Below are 19,777 nucleotides of genomic sequence, written 5' to 3' on the forward strand. Positions count from 1 at the left end.
CGCGCGCTTAGAGCTCGACCCTTCTTTCTTCTGCCGGCCATGCCTTGCCTTCCTACTTTGTGGCTGTTTTTCTTGACGACCGCAGCAATCGCCGCCAACATATCCCCAATCGTCGCTTCGTCGTCTCTTACTGGCGCTTGTTTTCTTGCCCATCCCAGGTACCGCACACACGCATATCATGACGCAGAATGCACCTTCCCTTTCGACCTTTCTTCCGTCTCAACAGCAGATAGCGCTTGCCCTTGCCATCATTCGCAGTAAGCCGGCAGACATACAAATACGAGGTAATTCACAACTACCCAGATCATGCACACCTTCTAACCGTCGTTAGACTACGTCCTAGAACTACGTGCTCAGATCAGGCCCGGCCCAGACCCGAGGGAACGGGACGATTCCGAATGCTACATTGATCAGGTCGCCTACTGGAAGGAGCGATGTCAACAGGCCGAGGACGAATGCGGCAGGCTTCGGGGCGTCAATGTCAAACTCGAGCGATCCAACCACCTACTATCGAGCCTCTCCGGATCTGTCCCTGACGTTGATACAAGCATGCTGATGGCGCCGACTGCATCACCAAAGAGATCTAAGCCATCGAGACAAGCACAGAAACAGTGTCTACAACCAGCCGCTGCTGCCCAGGAGACCATCGATAATGATATGGACTTCCTGGATGTGCTCGGTAAAGACGGCTCGAATCTCACGGAAGCGTTGTATACTACACACTCGCTGTGCAGAAGTGACGAGCCGGACGCCGAAACACTGTGCCACAATCTAGTAAGAGTCGCTTCGGGTATCGGCAAAGTCATCTGCATAGTCGCTCAGAACTACGAGCAACTGTCGCGTCGAGGGCGGAGGACACTGGAAGCCATGTCGTTGGACCAAGACAAATCCGACTTTGCCATCGCTCTATCCGTCTGCGCAAGAGCTTTCATGTCATTACTTGTCGGTACCAACAAACTCATGGAGGCAAAAGCAGACGCACGCCTCGCGAGTTTGATCGTTTGCGAGGTGGCAGATATGTTCAACGCCGGATTACAATCAATCGAGGCTTCAGCGCGAAGGACAGCGCAAACTTTCTTGTCGCAACCACCCTCGCCAAAGAAAACGAAAACCAAGACGCCGCCTTCTATCATCAAAGAGTCGCCGCCGGCTAGAGCAGTCGCCCATTTGCTGATCAGTTTCCTTGGATTCCTCGAGAAGACCGATCCCGTGCATCAGAAGATCTTCGATGGCTTCGTTTTTGTTCTGTTCGAACGTGTCGGCAAGAGATTGTATTACTTCACATTTGGACAGCACCGCAGCACGTCCATCGAAGGCAACATCCTACCGCCACCTGAGCCGAGAAACGAAACAGAGGAAAAGAGACAGGATAGCGATACCCTTGGAATCCGCCTTGAAGTCAGAGCGCTCGTATTGATACTTGAACGCGCCATGGGGCTAGCTCCCAGCCACATGAACCCCCATAATGCTCGCCCAAGCCCGTCCTCAAATCGCCCGGTCCGTACATTGAGCACCAAGAGTCCCGTCACGAATACGCGGGCGCGTTTGAACCCGCTAGCAAAAGACCGCTTGCAACGAACACTCGTTGCATGCATGTATGGAAACAATACGAACGATGAGTTTCTGGATGTTCTCACGAAGCCGTTGCCAGCCATGCGGCTAAGCTCCCTACAGAATGTGGCTAAGATCGACGACAAAGATGTGGAGACGTGGTATAAAGAGGAGATTTGGCGACTTGTTGGTTGGGATGTACTGGCCAGAGAGGGCGGGTGGTGAGACTTTGGTAAGGAATGTGGGAAATACAATGGAGCTGTGTTATTGTCTACAATGCACTTCTGGGGATAACACTGAACATCCATAAATACATGAGATAAGAACAACTGAAGAAGCCATCGTAGACACATAAGCTCGTAAATATCGTCCCAGTGTCACACTCCTCCAAACTCCCAACCAAGACCCCACAACCCAGTCCAACCCACCGCTCCCCCATCCCCCTCCCGCCCCCTCGCATCAACCAGCCCAAGTATTAAATATGCCTACACAATCCACATAAGTAAAAAAAATCACACATACCTCGGCAAGTACCCACCAGCAAAATCCCCCTTTTTCCTCAGCGCCTCCCTAACCTCATTCTCCTTCCGTATCCTCTCTTCCTTCTCCCTACCCTCCTTACGTATCCTCTCTTCCTTCTCCTCCCTCTTCCTCACCTTCTCCTCTTTCTTCCTCGCTTTCTTCTCTTCCTTGGTCGCCTTCGCTTCCTCCTCCTTCATCATCTTCTGAAACCCATCATACCAACTCGCATTCCCGCTATCTTGTCTATGCAAGCTACTGTCTTTGCCCCCTAGGATACGATCAGTCTTGTCTTGCTGCCTTTTACGGCCGCGGTCCCAGGCGAGCCACATGTAGGGATCTTTTTCTGGTTCTAGGCCTGGTGGTGGGGTGAGCTGGCGCGGCTGGAGGTTCTTTCGGGGGCGGTTTGTGCGCGCGAAGTAGGCGGCGGGGGTTATTTCTCGGCCGGGGAAGATGAGGCTGGAGGTTGTGGAGAAGGCGGGGGATGGGTTACGTGGTGAGGGTTGAAGGGAAGTGGGGGAATGGTCTTGTAGGTGGATGTTCGGGGCAGATTGCGTGGGAGTGGTGCGTTGATAGGGGCTAAAGGAACTCTTTGATTGAGCGGTGGCGGATGTGATGTGGTGAGGTGGAGGTGTGCTATCCCGTGAAATAGCGTGTGCCGTAATCTGTGCGTCGTTCGGATCCTGAATACGTTGCTGCTCCCATGCGGCTGCATCTGCACTGGCCCCTTCATTCGCGTTGCGCTTTCCTTTCACCCAAGACAAGGGCCTAGCGAACCCAAATGGCAGATACTTCCCCACCGAGGGTTCTGAGTCACGGCGTGTAACGTTCTTCTTGAGCTTCCGAGTCTCCTTCGAGTCTCGTAATGGAAGCACAGCGCTTGGTGCGATGGATTGAGATTGAGAGTTCTTTTGCGACCGGGCATGAAAAACGGGCGGACACCAGTATCCGGACATGCCCATGAGACCGACTGGGGCTTCTGGAGAAGTAGAAAGTGTGGAAGAAATAGAGGATGATGAGTCTGCCTGACCTGCAGGCTGATGAGCAGCGCGTTGGTTAGAGCGACGTGGTAGAATTGCGTGCCAGTCGGGTTCGCGTTCTTCAATAAAGCGGGATGCGTTGTAAGTATAAATGCTCGTCCTGGGGCTGCCAGCAGGCCCTTCGTGAACGTCGATGACTGAGTCCTCATTGTCTTCCAGTCTCAGAGCGTGCGACAAGTAGGACTGTTTATCGGTGGCTTGGTCTACCTGTCTGGGTTCATCAGTTGCATATTTTGGTCTCTTCCTGATATCTCTATATCAGAGAATCGCTTACGTTAGGGCTCTCAGCCTCCAGCCCAGCCTCCTCATCAGCCCAACGCACCCAAGCTCTCTGATCTGTCATCCGCCACATTATGCTTGCTGCATCGTTAACTTCCTCCTTCGCGTTGATGTCGCGTAGTTCTTGTTCCGACATTTTAGTCATCTCCCTTTGCCACATTTCCTCGAGAGACAACCTGGGACTGTCCCCAACCATATCCCCATGTATCATCTGCGTCCTGCGCCGTATCGTTTTGATCGCCTTTTCGATCTCTTTTGTAGAATTGAGATAAGCCGTATCATCGTGGAAATGCACGGAGACTCCCCAGCCCCGTTCCTAAAGGTCCTTGAGTATACATATTTCAGAGGGGGTGGGGTCGTCAAGTACGTAGGTGAACAGCGGGTCGCAAGCTTCGACGGATCGCGCGGGTGGTTGGACTAAATATGGCATCTTCTACAAGCGTCGTGTGGTGGTGAGAAATTAGCAGATGTCATGAGGCTTTGTACGCTGTTGGGTGCATTCATCGTCGAGGTAACTGGCTACTGATGTCAACATTTTCCCACACTTCACGCTCAGTATTTTCACACTCCAGATATGTCATTACCAGGACGGCGGTTCTTGAATGCAACAGGTCGAAGCATGTTGCCATTGAATATGTCTATTGGGTATCATATGCTGTTTTCGTCGGCGCAACACCGTTCCACGGGACGTCGTTATCGTTGGCCGTTCCCTCGTTCTTCAGTCCCCTTATGCGATAGAGCCAGCTTCCAGACGCTCTGGAGCGAGGTTTTGAGGTACGCGATATCCTGTAACGCGCGGTTCGCAGTCTCAGGACGTGATGCGCCGATTACGGCGAAGGCGTGAAGGTTGCAGAGTCACAGAGTCGCTTTCCACATAATTCCTATCACGGAAGTGAGCATTCGTCAAACGCTTGTATGTCGGCTGTGTGCGTCGCGATGGAGTGTTTGTATTATGTATGGGGTGAGGAGTTGATGCTCAGGGAGGGCTCAAAACCATATCTTGATCAGCTCCTCTGACACGGCTGATGGAGTGAGAACACCAGACTCGGTGATGATGCCAGAGATTAAGTCGGGCGGCTATTTCAGGTTAGCGAGTGGAGTCATGATTGAGGTGAGCAGAGCGTACCGTAAAGTCGACAGCGTCATGAGCGTCGAGCGGAGCGACAGTCGACCCCTGCTTCGCAGTCATATCTGCGATAGCTTCATCAAAGACATTCCGCTGCTCTTCGTCGCTCTTAGGCTTGTGTTCCTCCTTGTGTTCCTCTGCGACTTTGAAATCGAGTACCTTCTGCTCAATGGGCAGATCGAACTGGCTTAGTGGATACAGCCTGACGAACTTGTGGCTCTCGGCGACCACGTAGAAGGGCTTTCCTTTGCTCTTAGCCAGGACGCCCAATTGGTACGTGCCCATGCGCGATATGATGCCGCCGTTCTCGACGACGCCTTCGGCTCCGACAATGACCATGTCGACCTTGCCGAGTGAGTAGGCGACGGCCGAGTCTGGAATCGTAGCGACTGGCACGTTGTGCTCTCGGAGGTCGGCGACGGTCTGGAGGCCCTCTTTCGCGTCTGACGAGCTTGACGAGGGCAGGACGTATATGACCTTGAAGCGCAGAGTGCTCGACTCGGCGGCCCTTCGTAGTAGCGCGCCCACTACTCGCGATCCACCATTTGTGAGCACCGTGCCGCCGTCGCGGATGAAGTGCTTGCCGAAGCTCGCGATCTTCTCCCTGCTCTGTTTCGCGCGGTCCACAAACAGCTTGCCGTTGGAGAGGAGGTGGTTGCGTATCGCGCGGAAGTCGTCGTCGGGGCCGAGGTTCAGGCTCGCCGGGCGGTTGAGCGTCGTGATGAGGTAGCGCTGGAAGAGATCTGTGCCGGCGGAGAGGGAAATTGGGTTCGCTATGGAGGCCTTGAGGGCGGCGGTATGGCGTTCGAGCAGGTCGAGTGTCTCTGCGACAGTCGAGACGGAGCTCTGCGCGATGGCTTCTACGAGCGCCTCGATGGCCGCGACGGGCATGGTGAGTTCCGGGTCATCTTTGAGGATACGCCGGTATGTCGCTACGATGTCGAACGTCGACTGTGTCTTGACTCCTGATTCGGTGCTCATCTTGGCGGTTGGTTGCAGCGTGTCGTTCGCGTCAACTTTTTGGCCTGCAACATTTTGGAGGGGTGCTTCGCGATTGAGTCATTCGCCAAGATTGGGGGGCTAGCTCGTCATCCCTCCCCAGGCGTTCACCCTTCGACGCGCCAGACCACTCTTGCCATAATTTTACACTGCTGCATGAGTCTTGCTGTATTAATCTTACGTTTTGCTGCGATCGACTTCAGAGACTGTCAGACGACTGCTTTTACCCACTTCAACACCATGGCAAGGATCCATCCGCAATCGCCTTCACTGCTTTCATATCACGCGGTTTGTGTAATGCTCCGTTTGCTGCGAATCTGCAATAATCGGATACCACTTACCCGTGACGATGATCGTGGCCCACTATGTTACGATACGTTGACCAAACTCACTTTCCGCTGTGACTGTACACTACCTGAAGAGCCAGACTCACTCGACGCCGACACGTAATTTCCGATCTTCGTCGTTCTCACTAATAGTACTCTCACTTTAGCAGTCAATTAATTTCACTCGTCTACGCTGACCTTCTAGCAATCAAAAAGGCCGCAAGGTATCTCACTGACAAAGCTACACCTACTAACTACAATAACCATTACTACTCCTACCGAAAGTTACGATGCCGTACATCATCTATGTGCCCGGTGTCCTGCAACCCTACATCACCAACGATCCGAGGATCTACATGGATTGTTTCAAGATCTTCGAGTGGGAGTGCGAATCACGACCCTTCTGTGATGCATTCTGCAAGGCGTTGCGGCAAGACGAGGATGAGCAATTCCTGTCCGACAGACGTCGCGGTCAACTTGAAGCCTACTGGATGGAGGAGCTCGAGCGGCGGATCAAGCCGAAGGAAGGACTTGACCCGCTGAAGGAGGGCGAACGACTGTCAACTGAAGCTGCAGTCGAACATTTGGCGGAGCATGACATAGATGAGATTGTGTTGCCCAAGATCATAGATCGAGAGGAAGGTGCACTCTGATAGTTCGTGGGTCTACATAGTAGTCACAGCCCTCATCACCGATCGCCATGTTTGGTACGTTCTCACCTTCTCGTTCTTGGGCCTTGCTAAATCAAGTAGTAAATAATCAACACCAACCCTTCTGCACTTGTAAACCAACACACTTGACGACCACATCATACTGCTTTTACATTCTTTAGTCTCAACGGAGGCGCTATCCATTTACAGTTCCCTTTTTATCACAAAACACAACAGCGTACTGTTGCGCCAATCCGAAAATGCCCTCACTTTGCGACCCATCGGAGTATCTGCCCAGTCAGCAGCTACCACCAAGGCCGTCTATCAACTTCATTCCCTTCGACCCCGTTTCCATCGATATACCCATGGAGGCCTTCTACCGCGAGTACCGGGTAGATTCGCCGGGAAGGATAGTGAAGTATCGCTATGCAACTACGCCCTCAGCCGTGGCATGCAGGATAACAGTCGTTTCGCTTTCTACCATCGTAAACTGGCGGGCGGATATCCCCGAACTAGCACCTCCGGGTGCTCTCTTCAACAAAACAGATGGTCTGTACTATCAAGACGAGGCCCTTCCGTCACAAGGCCAAACGCCACCCGACGACAAGCCAACGTTCGGGTCATTTGTTCGACGAGTAAACTCACATGCCCCTACTACCGTAAAGCATCCAGCGATGTCTCAAGACGAGGTCGTCCAGTCACAAGACCAAGCGCCACCCAACGACAAGCCAACGTTCGAGTCATGTGTTCGACGACTGAAGTTACATTTTTCCACTGCCGCACAGCATCCACCAATGTCTCATGACGAAACCCAGTCCGCCCCCGGCTACGTAGCAAACCATGTCCAACGCACTGCGGCAGGTCCTTTATCCGACGAGCAGCTCCACACGACTCCTTCAGGTAAGAAAGATGGCTACAGAGCCGCCGAAAAAGGTCCCTCAAGATATGCGCCGCAGTCGGCAGGAAGATCTCTCGACGAGGAAGTTATTGGACACAACTGGGTTAAGCCCGGGGTAGGAAAGAGGCGCGCGCATGGATCAACGACTACACCACCTGGATTACGACGTGGCAGGAGTGCAGTCGGTGGGGGGTGTCGCGAATGACTGGCCCACGAAGGAAAGTGTGTTACATGCAAATGATCTAAGGCGTGTGAGTTCATTGAAAGAAAGAAGTTGCATGGGAGATGGAGCTGGGCGAGCAAAATGTCGACGGAGTGTGTTGTGATCAACGCCTGGGTATGTCTTGCACAGATGAATTCAAATGTCTACACACTTCCATGTCATATCTGATGGTTGCCCAGCCCCTTCCTTCCATCCCCGTCTAACCCTCTCCCTCCCCATCCTCCTCCCCCCTCACCCTCTTCATCTCCTCCACCGCCCTCGTCAAATCCCTATGCTCAACCCTAACCTCCCACCTCCCATCCCCACTCCACTCCACTTTCCCCAGTTGCTCCGCAAAAGCCACACTCCTATGATGTCCACTCCCACACAGACACCCCACTCGTACGACCGCAACTTCGTCTTCCCTACTAGCTCTCACGTCCTTGATTTCCATAAGCCGTTTTATATCCTCCTCGGCACGAGCCACCGTATCACTAAACGACTCGCGCTGCATCAGCTCTTTTTGTAGGGACGAGTCGAGGCCCGTGCATGTCTTTCGTATTTGGCGGGATGGGTTCTCGGTCACACGGCAGTCGTATTCTAAGTCTGGCACAGGCGACGGTGGTGTGAAGCGGTCGTAGGAAGTTATTTCGAGGAGTGGCCGTTGTCCCTTTTGCTTTTGAGAGGGAGATGTATCTTGATTAATTTCTTTGGACGCGGATAGTTCGTCTTCGGTGGGTGGAACGAGGCGCGTGTTTTTAACTTTCGAGGCGACGTCTGCTAGTACGGCCATGTTGTCGATAATGGGTTGACTGGAGATGAGCGCGACACTCAATTCGCGGTCGAAGTCGTTGGTGGAAGATGTGTCAATAAGTCGTTTTTTCAACAGACTATTGCGTATTTCAGAACAACGGTTATAGCAGAAGATTTTATGATGCAGGCTTCGTGTCCTGTTTTGGTGACGCTCGTTTAGGTATGAGGTCGCGTGCTTCGCTGCGGATAGGCTTAGGGTCTTCTGAAAACTCCGGCTTCATTGGCGCATGCATATGACGTTGAGTGTTGTGGATCCACGGACAGACCCGCGAGTGCCGTGCAAGGTGCGTCATCGCCAGACACAATCGCATCGGACGTCGCGATAATTCGCTAACGCTTATACCGGCCTCGTTTGTCTGTTGATCTATCTTCAGCCTCGCCAAGTGATTGCTGCTGCGTCTAGCTGAGCGTTTGGGAGGCGAATTGGACGCTTACTGCACATAGTAAGCAATCGCCTCATCGACCACATCGTCATTCTACATTAAAAAGGGTATTGTAACATAAGATTATCACGGCATTGGCTATCACCCATCATCCTCCAACAAACCTCATCCTTTCGCTAACCAAGCATGCCTCGGAAGCACCACCGCAGTCAACCCCTCACCCTCACTCTCTCTACCTGTCATCACCTCCGCATCAGCACCGTCAGCACCACCTTCTCTCATCTCTCCCCCGACATCCTTCACATACCCCTCCTCCTCCTCCCCCTCATCATCCCCAATAACCTCAAACTCATCCGAAAAAGGATCCCTCCCCTCCATCCCCCTCCCCTTCATCTGCTCCTCAACCCACTCCCTCATCCTCTTCTCCTCTCTCCCCGCCTCCTTCTCTCTCAACCTGCGTTCGTCAATACCAATCCACTCCTCCTTACCAAAGAATTCCCAATGCGCTTTCTTCACACCCCTTACCACACTTCCCAGTCCCAGCCCCTTCTTCCCATCCGCCGCCGCCGCCTCGGCTTTCTTCCTCTCATCTTCCCCTGCGATCCGAATTCCATGTTCTCTCTGCCAGATGATCCAGATATCGTCGTCCCAGGTGTTCTTTCTGGCAAGTTTTTCGTATTTTGTGAACCACTTTTCCATTCTAGGGAGAGAGCGTTGGGTATTGTAGAGGCGCCAGCCCCATGCCGCACAGTCTTTTGCGATGGCGGCGTTGCGGGCAGTGAGGGTTTCTGAGGAGGCGGGGGTCAAGATGATGTATTGGGCTGTTGTGGTGGGGTGGCGGTTGTAGAGGAGGACGTAGGAGCTGGTTCGGTAGTAGGGGGGGATTTTGAGGATGAGGGGCATGGTTGGTGTTGTGAGGGGGGTTTGGTGGTGGGTGGTTTGTTGTGGTGGGGGAGTATAGATAGAGGGGAGTTAGATAGGAGTTGAGGTTTAGAGTGCTGCGGTGGACAACGAGAGGTAGAAGGGAATGTCTCCCTTCACCGATTGAATGCCCAAATCGTGAGAGCCCTCTCCCTCGTTACGCACTCGGAGCATTCACGCACATGTGCGTGACCTTTTGCGTCTTTCCAATACGAGCAGGCACACATCAACTACACGAGTGAAAATACACTGTGCGTCGAAGTCACCAACCCGGAACGTGAACTTACAACAGAGACTTTATGGAATCTCTAACCCATACTCGCATTTGTCCACCCACTTGCACAAGTTCCACTCTTCAACGGCCCCATACATCCAATCAAAATGAATGACCGCCATTCACACAACATACAATACCTCATCCACCCACCCCGGAGAACCGTCGTCTTAACCACAGGCGACCCTTTGATAGCAGACGTCCTAAGGAAGCGTCACAATTGGCTTGGCCGCGTCATAGAAGGTAGCACGCTTCCAGCGTGTATTAGCACTTCATGTATACGGGAGCTTGATGATGGTAACGTGCTGATCGACCATGAGGTTGCAAATGGTGATCTCCTTGCAGCAGATATACGGTCTCTGCTTATACGAAAAGGGTTTGTGGACCCGGATTTATGCTTTGTTGGGCGTATGATACGGTCTGTACATAAGAGAGAGGTTGTGCCTCCGAAATGTACAGACAAAGCAGTTAGTAACGAAGAGGAGGTTGACATTTGGAGCGATGATGGGTTGGATGAGGCTAAGGGGGAGGTAGATGCTCGGGAAGAGAAAGATTATCAGTGGAAAGATGGTTTGGACGAGCCTATCGTAGCGGAATATTGATGTAGAGGAATGTATTGTATATGTTAGGCCTTCAAATGAAACGAGTGCCGGGAGGAGACATGGATCTGGGTATCGCTGAAACAAAGGAACAGAAGATGATGTAGTTGGCAGGCCTATATGGACCAGCCAGCTTTCTTCTTAGCGGCCTTGGTGGTCATGGTGGGTTCCGAGGGTGGCGGTGGCTTGATATCCTTGAGATCTGGTAACGGGTCGTTATCCCTTATCTCGAGTATAGTCATCTGTGCAGCTAGTGTCGACTGCCCGTCTGCAATTGTATCGCTAGGAGCCGACATATCGTCGCCTACCGGACCACCTGCAAGGGAAACACCGCCGTCTTCTTCATCCTCAACTTCTTCATCGTCGCCTGCCTCGTCACCATCATCGTCGTCGTCCACCTCTTCTCCGTCTGCTCCAGTGGCGACATCAGCGTCCCCATCGATACCATGCTCTTTCATGTACAATTCTAGTTCCTTGGCCATCTTTTTGCTGAAGCCGGAAGCTTGAACCTCAACATCTAACCGCTTGACGAGCTTCTTTGTGGCGTCCTTGAAGAAAGGACCCGGCTCGTCGCTAGTGAAGCCAAATCGGCGATCGAAGAAGCGCTTTATGCAAGCCACATCGCGATCAAAGTAGTATTCGGCATTGGCATGGTCAATGGAGACCATTTGTGGGAAATCGATGAGAGTTGGCACCAATGACAAACTGCCGTCTTTCTCTGTTCTCTCTTCAACTAGGATGTTGAACTCGTTGAAGTCACCATGGATGAGACCGTGCTGCGCGAGGCGAACGATAATGGCGAGTAGCTCACCGTAGAGCTCTTGGGGGTTGCCGACCTTGGAAATCTGGCGCATAGGGAAGGCATCGATGAGGCTCATGACGACGGTATGTCTGTTCTGACCAATCGGCTCGGGTACCGGGAATCCCTCTGCTCGTAGGGCCTTCATGAACTCGAACTCTTTCAGAGCAGCGAGGCGCGACATGTACATCCATGAACCACCCTGGCGATTGCGCAGATAGTCGCGGTTCGCCTTGACGGTACGGAAAGAGATACGGCCCAGACGGTGGATCTTGAGAACCAGTTGCCTGCCTGTCTCATCTGCGCAGACTATGATATCCGACTCTTTGCCTATGCCGATCTGGTTGCCGACCGAGTAGACGGTCGAGGCCTTTTGGTGTGTGTGGAGGGCGAGGTAGTCGAGGCCGCCATAGGTAAGTCGGTAGCCGTCGTACTTTGCGTTGCGGACTTTGGCGATGAGGCCGATCTTGGCGAGGTTGGAGATGCAGCGATGGACGCCGTCGCCTGAGCGGATGGCGGCGATCTGAGCAATCAGGGGGGTTGGCACGATTTCATGGTTGCGGCTGCCCATCTCTGTCTATCATCTTCATCAGCGTTAGTCCCCCACTACGTTCGGAAAGCCGGCGGGCGGGCGCATACCGCAGTGAGAACACGCCAATCATCGGCGGAGAGGTACCGAATATTCTTGACGTTCAGCTTCATGGTAGTTGTCTGGCTGCCCTATCGGCGTCGTGTGGTGGTGATTTTGGAGGTTGTATGCGGCAACAATAATTTTTGGCGGGAGGTTCTGAGCGGCGGGCGGCGCTCATCATCGGCGGACGGGCTTGGCCCTAGCGCGGCGGAAGTGGTACGCGAAGCAAGAGCTGCCTCATCGACATCAACCTATTACCACTCCCCACTTGACTTGCCTCTCGCTCTCCCGACCCATTTGAGCGCCGCATCTACATCTCTCAGCACCCCGAATCTACTTCCACCGTCGCTATCGACGCCGCTTCGTCCCGATACATAGACACACTTCGCCGCTTGCCCTAGCTACACATCATCAACATGGCGAAGGACGACGAGAAGAAGCCCACGGCCGCCGACAAGGGCAAGGGCAAGGCGCCCGTGAGCAATGATGCGGACAAGAGCAAGGTCGCAAAGCCAGATCTTGAGGACAAGAAGGGCGGTGTTGCGACAACTGGCGGTATGTCTGGTCCCCGGCACAGCGCCCATGGCTATCGTCATGGACTCACACTGATGACAAACCACAGAGGAGCTCAGCGAGGAAGACCAACAGCTGAAGAGCGACCTTGACATGCTGGCTGAGCGGATACTGGTAAGCTGCTGCGACGATGGCTGTCCCCGCAACATGCGCTGACCTCATGTCTTTACTAGGGTTCCGACACCAGCCTCTACAAGCCCGCCCTCGAACAGATCAAGGAATTCATCAAGACATCGACGAGCTCCATGACGGCCGTGCCCAAGCCGCTCAAGTTCCTCCGACCACACTACGAGAACCTCGAGAAGGCCTACGCATCATGGCCAGCAGGCGAGAACAAGGTGCGCAGACACGTCCACACTCCATATACGCCACCATGCTAACAAACACAGCGCTCGCTCGCCGACATGATGTCTGTTTTGGGGATGACGTATTCCGATGAGGACCGCCTAGACTGCCTCAAATACCGCCTCGAGGCCCCCTCCACAGATCTCGGCTCATGGGGCCATGAGTACATGCGCCACCTTGCGCTTGAGATTGGCACAGAATACCAGAACCGCCTGAACGACGACAAATCCACCGACGACGTCACCGACCTCGCCTCGAATCTCGTCCCCTTCTTCCTCAAGCACAACGCCGAGGCTGATGCCGTTGACATCCTGTCTGAGCTGGAGATGATTGATCAGATTGAGCAGTACATCGACGAGAACACATACTCGCGGGTGGCTCTATACATGGTCAGGTAGGTTATGCCCGTACTTTGCCTGCAGCACCGACACTAACGCCAGCAGCAACGTGCCCCTCCTCACCTACCCAGACAACGACAAGTTCCTGCGTACCACGTACCGAATCTACGCCAAATACAAGCAGTACACACAGGCAATCGTCATCGCGATACGATTACACGAGACCGATCTCATCATTGAAGCTTTCAACGCTACCAAGGACAAGTCGATCCGGAGACAAATGGCCTACCTATGTGGCCGACAACGGATATGGCTCGACGTCTCCGAAGACGACGATGCGGAGCTCCAGGAGTGCATCAACAACACGCGACTACCCGACCACTTCAAGGCGCTGGGCAAGGAGCTTAACATTCTCGACCCCAAGACCCCTGACGACATCTACAAGACACATCTGGAGAGCAGCAGGACGGCCGGCCTCACCAATACCGATTCCGCCAGACACAACCTTGCTTCCGCCTTCGTCAACGCCTTTGTCAATGCCGGTTACGCCAATGATAAGCTCATGCTTAACGAGAACACAAAGCAAAGCTGGGTGTGGAAGACCAAGGAGGAGGGCATGCTGTCAACAACCGCGTCTCTGGGTATGCTCATGCTCTGGGACGTGGAAGAGGGTCTCGATAAGGTCGACCCCTTCACACACGTCGAAGACGACATGGTCAAGGCCGGCGCCATGCTTGCTACCGGTATCTTCAATTCCGGCGTGCGCATGGACTCAGACCCTGCCATGGCTCTCTTGGGTGATGAGGACAACATCAACTCCAAGAACCAGAACATCCGTTTGGCTTCTATCATGGGTCTCGGTCTTGCTTACGCGGGGTCTAATAAGGAAGACCTTTTGGACGTTCTGCTGCCGATTGTCAGCGACACCAGCCTCGACATGCAGCTCTCTGCCATGGCGGCGCTGTCGCTTGGCATGATCTTTGTTGGTTCGGCCAACGGAGATGTCACTGATGCCCTGATGAACACGCTCTTGGACGAGGACCGGACGAAGCAGCTCAAGGACAAGTGGACCCGATTCATGGCTCTTGGTCTTGCGCTACTCTTCTTCGGCCAGCAAGAAGAGGTCGATGTCATTCTGGAGACCTTGAAGGCGCTTGATCACCCCATGGCCAAGTCTGCCTCTGTGCTCACAGAGGTGTGCGCATGGGCTGGTACCGGTGCTGTCTTGAAGATCCAGCAATTGCTCCACATCTGCAATGAGCACATCGAGGATGAGAATGAGGAGAAGAAGGGCGATGAGCTACTCCAGTCTTACGCTGTTATCGGTCTATCATTAGTCGCCATGGGCGAGGACGTTGGTCAAGAGATGATCCTGCGCACTCTCGGCCACCTGATGCACTACGGCGAGGCTAACATCCGCAAGGCTGTGCCGCTCGCTCTAGGTCTCATCAGCCCTAGCAACCCTCAGATGAAGGTCTACGACACTCTTTCTCGTTACTCTCACGACAACGACAACGACGTCGCCATCAACGCCATCTTCGCCATGGGCCTTTGCGGTGCTGGTACCAACAACGCCCGTCTTGCACAACTCCTCCGGCAATTGGCTAGCTACTACCACCGTGACCCCAACGCTCTTTTCATGGTCCGCATAGCCCAAGGTCTGCTGCACGCAGGCAAGGGCACGCTGTCCTTCAACCCATTCCACACCGACCGCCAGGTCTTGTCTCGTGTCGCAGCGTCTGGTCTCCTCACCGTCCTCGTTTCTCTCATCGACGCCAAGTCATTCGTCGCTGGAGACTCACACTACCTACTCTACTACCTTGCTACTGCCATATCGCCGCGCTTCCTCATCACCCTCGACGAGGATCTGAAGCCGCTGACAGTCAACGTCCGTGTTGGTCAAGCAGTGGACATTGTCGGTCAAGCAGGTCGCCCAAAGACCATTACTGGTTGGCAAACACAGAGCACGCCGGTGCTGCTGGCGCACGGCGAGCGAGCGGAGCTCGAAGACGAGAAGTATCTCAGCCTGACCAATGTGTTGGAGGGCGTGGTCATCTTGCGAAAGGTATGATATCCCAATGTAACAAAACTCCAATCGTCCCGTACTAACACCTACAAACAGAACCCAGAATGGGAGGACTGAACGCATTGCAACAAAAGGTGGAAAGAAAGAAGCGTTCGACAGCGACGACACCCCGCAGAGCCATAGATAGGGAGAAGGGGGCCTGCAACACCAAGTGATTTTGGCATTCTAATAGCATTACGGTCACTGCCTCGACTCTTGTTCCTGTTCACAATGTCGGAACAAGGATGTCTCCAGGGGAAACACCGTTGTATATATAGATGTGCAAGAGCGATGAAGTGAAATGATAATCATTCATACAATGTTGAGGTCTTGCTATCATGGATGATACGTATAAGGTAGTGGTGGAGGAGGAATGCACGTACTGTCTAGTCTACGACCCTTGACTGGGGTTGGAGTCGGACGTATGACGCTGAGCGCGCTTCAACGGTGCGTTGTAGTGACTTTCTAGCTGCGAAACGCAGCATTCGTTGCGCATAGCCCATCTATTAACACATTCATGTCCATTATCATCACTGCGTGGCCACGAGCACTATTATTACTATTTCCGTGTTCACGCTGCGCCAACCCACATCCCATAATTCTCTCTCATACTTACCTTCCCTACCTGATCTGTACAGCCGCGAGCCTAAAAAGAATATCAATTTTTTACAAGCACCGTGCGGATCGAACACACGTCTTCCGCAATCAAGGTGGGTAGCCTGCTGCAGACACAGCGCCCAGATGAAGCCGTAGGGAATCTTCCACAAAGCAGTACGGTCAAGTACTAGGAAGCCTGGCAAGATCTTGTTGGGGACGTCTTACCACTGGACTAGGTGCTCTGTCGCGGCCTTCGTTGACCGGATTGATAGGCAAGAATTGCACAAACAGCAGAGGAGTAAATACAAACATCAAGTTGAGCCGGAAGAAGATCTATTATACGACGAACTATCGAAACTACGACAAATCCGACCATAGACCTAGCCACCACTGCTGAAACCTGCCTTTGCCATCGATGAGAAAGAGATACATTGAATAACCCACTAAGATCCTTTTTGGTTCGCTGGCTTGCCCAGATGCTAACAGATACTTCTAAAATGTGAAAGAAGCCGCCCAAGTATATCGATCGAAAGGAAAACGCGAGACTGGAGTGTCGATGGGAAGGATATGTTCAGGGTGTTGGCGCCAAGAACAAAGTATTAGGCCCAACGACGTGAGCATGAAGGTCAGAACGAGCGGCAGGAAGGAACGACAAGAGTATCGTGCTGTAGCGTGTTGATATAGTGCGGCCTTCGTAAGGTATATGATCGGTGCCAAAAGAAGTCTCCAAGAAGATGAGGCTGGAGGATGTTGAAGAAGCGATCATGAAGAATAGTGCGTGCACGACGGGTATATCGAAGGTCGACGTGGGGAAGGCGATACACGCTTAGTCGTTGCGGCTGGGTGAAGTAGACTTGTCATCAGCTTTGACGGGAGTGGCGGGGTTGGTCTTGACGTCGAGGCCGTTGTCAGAAACGCCGTCCTCGCTCTTGATGGGTCCACCCTGCGGCATATAGTATGAGCGGGCAGGGCCGAGAGTGGATGGCACTGGCGGTGACCATGGCTGGCGCTGGCCTCGCATGAACATCTCGAACTCGTTGGCGTGGCCTGCAGGTATCGGGGAGACGGAGAGGTATCGGTCAGGCGTGCCTAGCGCCCTAGCCTGAGCAACACCGACCTCGTACTCCGCAGCACGGAAGACACGGCCAGCTGCGGTCTGCTGCTTGAGCATCTTCTGCTCGTGAGTATCGGAAAAGCGGATTTGGATGAGATGCTCCTCGCCGCCGGGCTTGGATACGGGGGTGTTGTTGAACTCCTTGATGACCTCGTCGCAGATGTCGCGGGATTCGAAGCTAGAGATGGTCAGCAATGATCAAACTGGCAACACCACAATAACCTACCGAGCGAAGCCGACACCCCGACCAGTACCAGAAGAGTCACGAAGGATCCTGCTCGAGCAGACCTTGTGAGGTGCGAAGATGGAGGCGAGTTCCTGCATGCTGTAAGTGGCTTGTCATCAAAGCTGAGGCGAAGCAACATACATGCTCGTTCATGTTCTTTGGAATGTTGGACACGTAAAGATTGGTGTTGCACTCGTCGGCGAACTTCTTGAGCTTGGAGTAGAAGGACTCCTAGGAAGAGTCAGTAGAGGCCATCGTGAGTCAGAGTGGCTGCAACGTACCCGAGCAAAGCTGACCTCATATCCAAGGTAGTGAAAGCCACGGATGCAGTCTTCAGCGTCTTCGAAGTTGTGGTACTTGATGAAACCGAAACTGCGACGCATGATTAGTAAATGAAGCGTTGTGATAGGTAGTGAAGCGCTTACCCCTTGCACAGGTTGGTCTTCAGGTCGATGATGGACTTTGAGCTCTGGATATCTCCAAAGCGCTTGCCCCACAGGTGAAGCATCTCATCGGTGGTCTCGGGCAGCAGGCCTCTAATGTAAACGTTGGTCTCGCCAGTCTTGTTCTCCAGGCTACGGTCGAGTGGCTTGTGCGGGGAGCTAGGAGCGGGAATAGCCCGAGGAATGGGGGGCTCCTGGTGCACTAACGCCAGTAGATTGGGAGGCAACGTGGGCATGGTCTGCTGCTTCGGGATGGGCGCCATGACCTGGTAGGGATGGGCCAACTGGGAAGGCGAAGGGGTAGCACTGCTGGAGTAGAGGGCGTTTGGCGAACGGTCCATGATGGCAGTGTTGTTGGCGTAGCGATGGTACATACCACCACTGCCGTAAGGCGTGCCTGGGTTGTCGTTCTCGTTGGACGAGATGGAGTCCCGGCGTGGCGTCATCAGAGAAGGCATCTCGGAAGAGGACATGCGAGCAGCCCATGCTGGTGGCATAGCGTTGTTGTCGATGACAGCTTGGCCGTATTGGTAAGCTGCCTGCTGGACGTATGCACCGGTGTGGTTGTACATGTTAGGGGAAGCCGCCATGGCAGTCTGTTGCTGGGCACCAGGCATCATCTGGTACATCGATCCAAGGACTTGCTGGTTGGGAACCCAAAGACCTTGACCGTTGGAGAGAGGGATGTTGCCGTAGTCGGATGAGCCACCTGACAGAGCGGAGCTAGCAGACTTGGAGGTAGCGGACGAACCATACGAGGCGTGCATGTTGAGAGCTGCCATATTGCCCGTCAGACCTTGCATACCATTATCACCGTGGGGGGACATGGGCAGACCTCGGGGGAGGTATTGGGCGGACCCATGACCTTGGCCGTGCTGGTTGTAGTTGTTGAGCATGTGCTGTCCCTTGTAGCCCGCGTTGGGGGCCGCGTAGTTTTGCTGACGACCGTTGGTAGCCATTGCAGTGAACTTCGAAGTGACACTGATCGAAAGACGAGTGAAAAGATCGGCAAGGTATCCGGGACCGAAGCTTGCGAGCAAGAGTACGCAGACCGAAAGTTACGAGCCTGAGGAGAGTTGCGGCGAAGGGTCTCAACAACGGACGCGACAGACTGAGATGCAGGAAAGAACGTTGCTCTGCCCAGAAGATTAGTTTTTGTCATTAGAGGAGGCTGGGGACGGCCTAGCAAATTTGCTCGGTGATCGATGAGTGTGAGGAAAGTAGACCATGCAAGCGAATGCGGGGGAGGAGCTCATTGGCGGTATCTGGGCGGAGAGTGGGGAGGAAAAGATGGGATGATGAAAGAGACTTACTGGGTCGTGGATATCAAACTTTCGCAATGTGCGGGACTGGTAGTGACTCCAAAGCTGCCGAGGCGTCAGTATCGATGTGCTGCACAAGAGCGATGGACGGTGTCAGGACGGATGACTGACCTGGGAAAAGCTACAAAGAATGTGGCCACTGATGCGTATTGGTGAGAAAAGTGAAGAAGAGTGAAGAAGAGAAGAGGTGGAATGGTGGAATGAGGCAAGCTGTTGTACCCGAAGATGGCGTCTGGGCGTAGCAGCTTGGGGAAAGAGCACTCGCGATGGGACGTCGGTGGAAACCCACAAGCGACGTGAGAAAGGCAGCCTCAATCTGACAGAGGGAAGTCGCGAAGAAGTGCCATGACGGCGAACAGGGTGGCTCACCTTCCCAATGACTCAGTTTTAAGGAGGAACAGACGCGCTACAACACAGCGTCACCCAAACTCTTGCACCTTGGATACCGTCGCTTCTGTATCTGGAAATTGCCTAGTGATATGATGGAAAAGCTGTTGAGATAGTGATGTCAGATCAGGCTTGCGGGCGAAGCTACGAGGCTTTGGGTTGTCCCCGTCGCCGTGATGGGAAGAGCACTGCACTTATACATAGATCGCAAGCAAGGACGCACATGCTGAGTGGATGCACCGAGAGTACGGTATGGCGAACGCTGCAAGCAGGACATCCTGCATCGGTGGTGTACTCGTCGCGCCTCCTCAAGATGCAGCCATACCTTTCTTGGAGCAGCGTGTGTAGCATACAAAT

At 53.5% G+C, this 19,777-nt stretch overlaps 7 protein-coding genes across 7 annotated transcripts; 3 read left to right on the forward strand and 4 right to left on the reverse strand.

Annotated features, from left to right (window-relative positions):
• Positions 1-178: 178 nt before the first annotated feature.
• On the forward strand, positions 179-1,776 carry J4E93_009752 (uncharacterized protein; the record flags this gene model as incomplete). The annotated part of the gene is made up of 2 exons (XM_049347641.1): positions 179-257; positions 332-1,776. 2 exons carry the CDS (start codon positions 179-181, stop codon positions 1,774-1,776), a joined length of 1,524 nt encoding a protein of 507 aa, XP_049195142.1.
• Positions 1,777-2,063: 287 nt separating this feature from the next.
• Positions 2,064-3,032, reverse strand: J4E93_009753 (uncharacterized protein; the record flags this gene model as incomplete). The annotated part of the gene is made up of 2 exons (XM_049347642.1): positions 2,064-2,949; positions 3,025-3,032. The coding sequence occupies 2 exons, from the start codon at positions 3,030-3,032 to the stop codon at positions 2,064-2,066; spliced, it is 894 nt and encodes a 297-aa protein (XP_049195143.1).
• Positions 3,033-4,376: 1,344 nt separating this feature from the next.
• On the reverse strand, positions 4,377-5,496 carry J4E93_009754 (uncharacterized protein; the record flags this gene model as incomplete). Its single annotated transcript, XM_049347643.1, has 2 exons — positions 4,377-4,466; positions 4,516-5,496. The coding sequence occupies 2 exons, from the start codon at positions 5,494-5,496 to the stop codon at positions 4,377-4,379; spliced, it is 1,071 nt and encodes a 356-aa protein (XP_049195144.1).
• A 634-nt stretch (positions 5,497-6,130) lies between these two features.
• J4E93_009755 (uncharacterized protein) lies at positions 6,131-6,493 on the forward strand (the record flags this gene model as incomplete). Its single annotated transcript, XM_049347644.1, has 1 exon — positions 6,131-6,493. One exon carries the CDS (start codon positions 6,131-6,133, stop codon positions 6,491-6,493), a length of 363 nt encoding a protein of 120 aa, XP_049195145.1.
• Positions 6,494-10,696: 4,203 nt separating this feature from the next.
• On the reverse strand, positions 10,697-12,081 carry J4E93_009756 (uncharacterized protein; the record flags this gene model as incomplete). The annotated part of the gene is made up of 2 exons (XM_049347645.1): positions 10,697-11,956; positions 12,019-12,081. The coding sequence occupies 2 exons, from the start codon at positions 12,079-12,081 to the stop codon at positions 10,697-10,699; spliced, it is 1,323 nt and encodes a 440-aa protein (XP_049195146.1).
• A 345-nt stretch (positions 12,082-12,426) lies between these two features.
• On the forward strand, positions 12,427-15,409 carry RPN1 (proteasome regulatory particle base subunit; the record flags this gene model as incomplete). Its single annotated transcript, XM_049347646.1, has 6 exons — positions 12,427-12,565; positions 12,633-12,697; positions 12,757-12,921; positions 12,973-13,322; positions 13,372-15,331; positions 15,389-15,409. 6 exons carry the CDS (start codon positions 12,427-12,429, stop codon positions 15,407-15,409), a joined length of 2,700 nt encoding a protein of 899 aa, XP_049195147.1.
• A 1,345-nt stretch (positions 15,410-16,754) lies between these two features.
• On the reverse strand, positions 16,755-18,670 carry J4E93_009758 (uncharacterized protein; the record flags this gene model as incomplete). Its single annotated transcript, XM_049347647.1, has 5 exons — positions 16,755-17,220; positions 17,269-17,360; positions 17,410-17,499; positions 17,550-17,640; positions 17,694-18,670. The coding sequence occupies 5 exons, from the start codon at positions 18,668-18,670 to the stop codon at positions 16,755-16,757; spliced, it is 1,716 nt and encodes a 571-aa protein (XP_049195148.1).
• Between the last annotated feature and the right edge of the window lie 1,107 nt (positions 18,671-19,777).

This window comes from Alternaria ventricosa, assembly GCF_023758065.1.
Source record: "Alternaria ventricosa strain BMP 2768 chromosome Unknown scaffold_24, whole genome shotgun sequence".
Lineage (NCBI taxonomy): Eukaryota > Fungi > Ascomycota > Dothideomycetes > Pleosporales > Pleosporaceae > Alternaria > Alternaria ventricosa.